Here is an 8,021-nt window from a genome sequence, read left to right as displayed (position 1 = left end):
ATGCCCGCCATTGCAATAGCAAATAAAATAAGCTTCACAGAAGATCCCGTCTGAAGAAAATTATTTGAGATTTTTCTCACACCTGTTTCTCAGTTACAGCCTCTAGCATGGCTGCAGCCCACCAAAAGATGTTACAAATGGCAAGTAGAAACAACCTTCAACAGGCAAACACCAAAAACAGCCCAAATAACAACAACCTACATCTCACACGGGCCTTGGGGGACAATGGAGCCAGAGCTCAAGAGCTGAGATTGTAGCGAGATCTGCAGTCCCTCCTGCGGTGCTTCACACGCACCCGGCGGCCGCAGCATCCTGTTTCCCTCATGCTATGTAAAAGCAGAAAAAAAAGAACCAGCAACCAAAAGAACTGCTGATAATGGGTGTGTACCCTGTTCTATTTCCTGAAGCATTTAATTCTTTGAGCAGAAAATGAGTACTTTCCAGCTGGAAAATAAATCACAATCCACTTCCTTTGATAATTTACAATGCTCTGCACATTTTCTAATCTACTTCAACGTTAATATTTGTAGTGTCTCCCAGATTCACCTAGACAAAATTAATTTTTGTATTTAAAACTCACAGCCATGCTGATTAAAAAATGACTGTAGTTTTATTTTTGAGAAGCAAGTTTTACTGATGACATCAAAAAGCTGAAGTTGCAGAAGAGATGAGGCAATCCCCCAAACAAGGGTATTTCACAGAGAGTAACAGGATATTTACAACTATACTAGTCCAATCCATTCCTTACAGTTTTCTACATATTTAATAGAATTCCAAACATTAAAATGTGTTTTGAACATGATGAAACATGGTGAACATGAGGAAAAACAAAGGGGAAATCAGAATGTGAAATAATAGGAAAGAAGTGATACTCAGTTAAACAGTGTAGGTTTGAAAGACATGCAACTCTGTATGGTTATTTCAAAAGGTAGCGGTTACTTAACCCAGAGCAGAAAATGGAGTTGGAAGAAGAACTTGCTTGACCGTTTCCTATGTCATGTAGGAGGCTGGAATTTAAGCTTCGTTGGACATAGCTTCATGGTTTAACTACTGGGATTTTAAAAGACATTCTGAAACTAAATACAGGAAGGAGCACTTTTTTTTTTTTGACTTAGCTTAACAGTTCAGAAGGTTCTCAGCCTTGGATTCAACAAGTAACATCCCCCAACACAAAATTCATAAATGCTCTTGCAGTTAAGCAAAGGAGGGCTCCAAAGCCATTCAAATGAAGTAGTCAGGATAAGGAACAGGGAGGACACAGGAGGAAGAAGAAACGCGAGGGGACTGCCTGCCCCCTCCAAGCACAGGAGCGTCGCCTTGTTCAAACCGCACTACCCTGCGGGGCGATGTAAACCCAACTCACACGGATAAATGTGTCCTGGCCCCGTGTGTGACCACTGCACGTGAGTTGCACGCAATGGACAGTGGACTCAAGGCTGTTCCTGGATTCAGTCCCCATTGCAAGAGCCACATGAATGATCCTTGCCCGCTGAAAGCCATCACATCAGTATTCAAACCCCTGAATGCACTCCCAGCTGTCAGGAACAACATTTATTTTCAGTGTCCTCTCGAGGTCTGTGTGGTCTGCTACACCACACATCTAGAAATTCAAAGTCCACGAAGAAGTTCCAGCTATAGCGGTCAGCACCTGGGCTGGGAACACGGTAAATGATTCTCTTCTGCCATAAAAAGGACTGCGTGCACCATCTATCTTAACATTTTTTTTTTCTCATTTGAAAAAGGGCTTTAAACACAACAATTACAAGCTCAGTAAGAGTTCTGAGCACTCTCTCCCCTCTCTACAGAGACAAACTCACACACAGGATTTCTCTTGAAGCTAAGAAGAGGATGAAAAGCCCCTCTCCCTCTGCTCTGCTTTACACTCCCATCAGGAACGAACCTGAGCAAGGTGCAATCTGATGGTCCCATGAGACACCTTGCAGCACTGCTGGTCCTCACAGAGCATGGGTTTAAATGAAACAGAGATGACCAAGGGCAAACCAAATGGGCACAGATACCACAAGGGAATCTGCTCTGTGCCCCTCGACCAAGGGCTCCCCAGCCCAGGGAGGGAGCCCTGCAGGGCGCAGCATTGCCCTGCTCGCCGGGGCAGCCCGAGCTCCTGCTGTCCTGTCCCACACTGCCCGCTCACACAGTGACACGAGAGCAAAGTCAAAGGAACGTTTTCAGCTACTTTCAAAAAATTAAAAATAAAAAAGGCTATTAATCCTAGTGACACTTAAATTACAGGGCAGGAGTCCGGTCAATAAGTTGAACACGTCCTTTCTATTTACAGTTCAAGATCATCAACTCGGACTGCTCTGGTAGGCACGGGGGGGCACAGCTCAGCCCCGCCACAGCCTGGGGCTTGAGGCTCGGCAGCTGACCCTGAGGACTCGCCACATTTCTCTGTACTTCAATTTCTGCCTCTCAAATCTGGGAAAAACAACATTAGTCTCCATGGCAAGACAGCTGGAGATCTATTAAGAATATCATTACTGGCTAGCTCGGATATAATTTTTCCATAACTTTGAGGGAAATAAAGTACTGCTGAAGCATAATGTGAGGAAAACACAAATACTGGAAAAGAAATAAAATGAAAGGGAAAGAAAATGTTTTCTTCAATCAACTCCCACCATTTTTCTATCACTTCCCATCAAGACTGTCAGCTTTCCAGTAAACTTGAAACGTAACACTGAAAATAACAAACAATGCTAAGGAAATACATTTCAACACAAAACTTTGCTATACAGCAAAGAATATTCCTAGACAGAAATTTACTCACATAAAAATTCCTGTATGCTGAGTTCCAAAAAACATTTTAATCATTTTCAAATTTTAAAAAAATATATTTGACTTACATCTTCAGTGTCCTTAACCCGTAAAATCTGTTCCCGCAGGTCCTGTAAGTCGTTAAACGTGGACTGTGCTGTTATTGAATATACTAGTGCAAACCCTTGACCATTCTTCATATAGAGATCCCTCATTGCTGTAAATTGCTCCTGTAATCAAATATTTTAAAAAGTAATTAGGTAGTGAATGACACTAAAGAACATTTAAAAAGGAATAATTATATTGTGATAGAGACAAGAATGTAGTACAGCACGGGTCATATTTACACATTTACCCCTCACAAAGATCCACTGCAGCATGAAAATCTAATAAAAGCATTAACACATCTCTTTCTCTTTGCTTTTTTCCCTCCCCTTATAAGGAGAACAAGGCTTCCAAAGCCAGGAAAAGGTGCAACAAAAACAATAAACACACATCCACAGGTATACTGGTGTATGCCCCCAACCATTACACAAGCCATTAGCATTTGGTCGACGTATTCTGTACTGATCTTCCATTTATTTTCTGATACAGTGTTGAGCATGAGCCTGCTATCAGACCAGTTCCCCAGATGACAGATCTGGGCTATCACTTCAACTTCTCTAACTGCACAGACAGGCCCACGTGTCACGCACGGTGCGACAGTTTGTCACGAGCACGGCTGCGTGGGAGGGCAGTGCTCTTAAGAGCCTGCTGCTTAAGAACTTTTTTGGCTGTTTTCTGGCCACTTGCAAAGTTAACACACACACTTATCCTGAATCAGTATGTTGATACGGCAAGCTGCTTTTGGGTTATTAAACAGAACTGTTCGATTTTAATTGTTGTGGCTGATCTATTGCTTCTTCCTTGGGCAGGATTATTATAATAAGATCTACACTTATCGTCTTGTTTTGTTCTTAAGAAAGAAACTCTGCACCAATTACAAAAAGAAATCATACTTACTGTCCCTGCTGTATCGAGGATTTCAAGCATACACTGTTGACAGTCTACTTCCACTTGCTGTGTAAAAAAGGGAAGAGACAAATACAGTTAAAACTAAAACCTCTGAAATTAGGGCAAGGGGAATCTCCCCTTAATTTTATTTATTTATTTATTTATTTATTTTTTACTTCTGCAGCAAAGACCTCTGTAAGTGAGCCAGCCACCTGCTCTTTCCCAACACTAAGAGAGGCTCTGCTACTAGAAGATTAATTACACCTTAAGTTGGCATTTGGGGCAGCTCACTAGTGATCCAGGACTCTGTTGATTATAAAGGCCTAAATAAGTTGAGATATTTACAATGAGCCTCTCAAGTCAGACAAAATCCACTCCTACAAATCAAAAGGACCTTAAACTTTTTGTTTGTTTGTTTTTGTTTTTTGTTTTTTGTTTTTTTCCTGTTGAGGAGGGTGTGAGGAAGAAAAGAAAAAACACAGTATTTAATAAATGTCACACTAAGGCTTAACAAATCTTTGGCAAGCTAAGAACCGTCTCAGATCCACTAAGGGCAATTCCAGGAAAGATGAATAAATTTAACAGCAGAACTCGTAACAGAATTTACATTTAATTATCACAGGCACAAATGCTACAAGTTTTTGTTTTCTGTTTGGTGTCTTTAATTATGGCAACAATTATGCTAGTCTCCAAAACAATGGGTTACTTGACATCAATCCCAAGAAGAAAGCAGCTCTGTTGATAGAGCTGTGTAACATCAGAGTCAGGGATCCTGACAAGTATTTCTGCTCAGCAATTACAAGCCTGCATCCAAAACAGCTGTGAAGAATTTTTATGTGCCTTTAAACCAAGCAGAACGTATTTAAACTAAATGGTCTAACAATCATTCCTAGGAGAAAGCAACAAAACGCAATTGCTGTGCTACAGTAACACAACCTACTGTGATAAATGGTGTGTGTATATATATCCTCTATGCTAACTTTTTCAGATCGCATGTTAGCAACAAATATTGATATGCTTTGAAATAATAATAATAGTTCATCAAATTACAGCAAAGAGAGAAGAGTAACTGTCTTTGGTCCTTTAATACGTTGCCCAGGCACCAATCGGCAGCACTGGCACCGGGATAAGCAGTATGCCAGGCTGCCAAGTGCCACAGCTCGGACCCCATATAGGAGCTAAAAAGTCAGGGATGGCTTGGGAAAATACACAGAGAGATCTCTGGTCAGGTGCTCTAACTTCTTTCAAAGAAACAGTCCAAGAGCAGAAAGCTGAAGCCTCAACTGAAGTTGTCAGAGATTTCAAGTGAAAGCTCCAAGTTATATGAAGTAATAGAGCTTTAATCCTCCTATTAAATAGAACAGTCAAATTAACAGCAACATTTGTCATTTCCTGATAATTCAGCTTTATAGTAGCTGACACAATTTGTCTGGTTGCATTCACAGGCCCCAAGCTAGTAAAATACTCTGCAGAGCCAAAAGAAACTATCTACATGAAAGCACTTCCTCGACTGATGCTTTTCTATGCATCGTTTCTTGCTGTGCTTTTATGCATCCGTAACATTGTCACAAAAAACCTTGCTCATTTGCTCATTCTGATAAGCTTTCGTTGCATTATTAAAAAGAAGCAAGTTCCATGAGACTTGAAAGAAATAGAAATGATGTTATTTTACCTTTCTGTATGAATCCTCTATTGTTGGGTCATATTTTTCAACAAAAATTCCCTGAACGAACTGCACAGTCTGAGGAGAGAGGAAAAAAAAAGTTAAGTAACTGTGACAGTAACACTTAACCAAGAAACACTTTCTGAACAAGTAATAGCAGAAAAAACACTCAACACTGCTGATAAACTTCAAGTGGGGAGAAGAGAAAAATACACACATTTTCAATTATTTAAAAAGAAATCCACGTAGTTTCTGTTGTTTTAGGAGCCACTACTCAAGCACATTTCAAAACTATGCGAGACAAATTGTTTGCTTATTTCTTCATAAAATATGAAGGCATCTCAAAAATAAAGGCGTTCTCTAAAATGCCTTTATTTTAGTGTCTGTGACTTCAGAAGAATAAAAAAAAGCACCAAATATGGAAGATGTGAAATTTGATCAGAGGAACTGGCAATATGTGTGCTGTGGAAAATGCAGATTTCAATTGTGTTAGAGTTACAGTGGAACTACTCTGGATTACACGCAGAGCACAGACATATTTCAGAGTAGCAAGCTAAAACTGGAGAGTCTCCAGATACTCTGTATTAAATCGTTAAAGAAGGAGACATCATTCAGTTCAAAGAGGAAATCTTTCTTCTCCTATATAATTATTCCAAGTGAATCTACTCTGAACATTTCCCACCAAGCTGTCATTTGGATGCACCCCATCTCTGGACACTCAAGCTCTGTACGTGGCATACTTTGGCTCCTGCTGGTCTGTGGTTTCACTTGTCCTCTGGAAGACACAGCTTTCTTTTCCTTTTTGGTACCTTCTCTTCATAAATAGAGCACTTTTCTCTTTGGTGTCTCCTCTTACTTGCAACCCTGCATGTTCCCTGCACCTAAACAGTCGTCTGTCCTCCTCCGGTGCAGTGCTGGGAATCAGCAACACCCAGGTGCAACCAGACAGATCTGTACTAGTACCGTTTGGTAAATGCTGGAATAGCTTATAACACTACTGACAGTGTTAGTTCTTTGCAATTTATTCCCATGCAAGGACTGCTGCTCCAAGCACTCCCTGGCTCAGCTCAGCGAGCCATGCTTGCAGAGCCCCAGGCTCTTCCCATCTCTGGCCAGGCGCAGCGCTGTGCTCTCACCTACAGTGTCTGCACTCACCTGGGGTGCAGCATGGGTGGGTCCAAAGGTTTGTCTGATGTTGGTAAAACTAAGTGCCAAGATCACAGCACTTAATTTTATCTCTTTAAATATCAACAAACACAGCAACTGTCTTTTGCCAACAGAGCTTTCCACAAGTCTTTAGTACAAATTCTGCCAAGTCACTACCTGTTTCAAGAAGCTGTATTTTGCTTGGACAAAAGGCTGAGATTTTTCTGCAACAGGGTTCACTTTTGCCACACGAGTACTTTCAAAGAGTGGCACGTACCAGGTGCATGCAGAAAGCCTCTCTGTGTGCTGAAAACTGAGCATTTCCTTATTACGCTCTTTCTTTTAACATAACAAAATTAAATAAAATCTAGTACTACCTCATTCAAAAGCCATCCTGTTTCACTAAATAATCCCATATTAATAAGCCTGAACCTAAGGATCAAAGTTTTTGCTTCTCCAGTATTTTCCTGTCACCCCAAACCTTTCAGATAACAGGACTTATCAAAGCCACTGTGTAAGACAGCATTATTAGTGGATTTACAATGTTACACCAATAATAGCAACTAAGAATTTCAGATTACAGATTGTATTGTAGGATTTTCAGCACTGTTACTAACCAGAGTCCAAAGAAGATGGCTATTTGCTAGGAGGCTAACACTTGGACACTGAAGTCGGTCAGAGCTGTAGAGCTGCACCCTGTGAACTTTTTTCCTGTTTGTGAACCAGTCTTCAGCAAGAGAATGTGACAAACCACTCGTGACATTTTGTCGTTCTGCTAAAACTCACAGTGTCTTATTTCATATTCCCTAATGCAGCACTGCTGAGAAATAAAACTAACTTAACCCGCAGGAGTTAAAACAGGAGGATTCGTAGTGAAACAAGAGCATATTGTAATCTGCACTCCCAGTGCAGAATTGAAAACAAACACCATGCTCTTTGTTGGGTATTTAGCTTATTCAGTTTGAAGAAAGAAATTTTAAAGTGACCTCCGTATTATTTTAAGTCCCACCTTGCCAATACCTGTCAATAAAGTTGGTCATCTTGTAAGATAAATATGATTCTCCCTCAGCTACTAATTGGCACGTACTGTGTCCTGCCATAACCACAATGGACCAACACTGCATATGAATTACAATGTGCTTACTTAGCACCTAGAACTTAACTTTGGTTTACCAGACTTTTCACAACCAACCCACCAGCAGTACGTACGTACAAAAGTTAGAGTCCTCAGTGATTTAACCCATGTTGTACCTCTACGGGTGGGAGTACACAAACTTATCATATATGATAAAGGAAAATACAATCTCCAGAACTCTTTGAGAATTTGGAGAAAAAAATACAACAAAATACTATAGCAAGTATTTAGAAAAATTAAGTATTCACATTTCAGCTTTTAAAAAGGCCAGTGATGAATGCTGACTCAGAACTTTATCTCAGAGATAAGGAA

General features: G+C 40.5%; 1 protein-coding gene across 1 annotated transcript in view; it reads right to left on the bottom strand.

Annotated features, from left to right (window-relative positions):
* RAP1A (RAP1A, member of RAS oncogene family) overlaps window positions 1-8,021 on the bottom strand; it is a 45,694-nt gene that overhangs the window by 8,824 nt on the left and 28,849 nt on the right. Inside the window, exons 4-6 of the mRNA XM_035347066.1 lie at window positions 5,438-5,506; window positions 3,775-3,831; window positions 2,862-3,002 (exon numbers count right to left, since the gene is read on the bottom strand). Of these exons, the coding sequence (XP_035202957.1) occupies window positions 2,862-3,002; window positions 3,775-3,831; window positions 5,438-5,506 (267 nt within the window). The remainder of the gene's footprint in view (window positions 1-2,861; window positions 3,003-3,774; window positions 3,832-5,437; window positions 5,507-8,021) is intronic.

The sequence above is a fragment of the Oxyura jamaicensis genome, chromosome 26 (genome assembly GCF_011077185.1).
Source record: "Oxyura jamaicensis isolate SHBP4307 breed ruddy duck chromosome 26, BPBGC_Ojam_1.0, whole genome shotgun sequence".
Classification (NCBI taxonomy): domain Eukaryota; kingdom Metazoa; phylum Chordata; class Aves; order Anseriformes; family Anatidae; genus Oxyura; species Oxyura jamaicensis.
The sequence above is the reverse complement of the archived record's forward strand: the minus strand, read 5'-3'. Positions and strand labels throughout refer to the sequence as shown.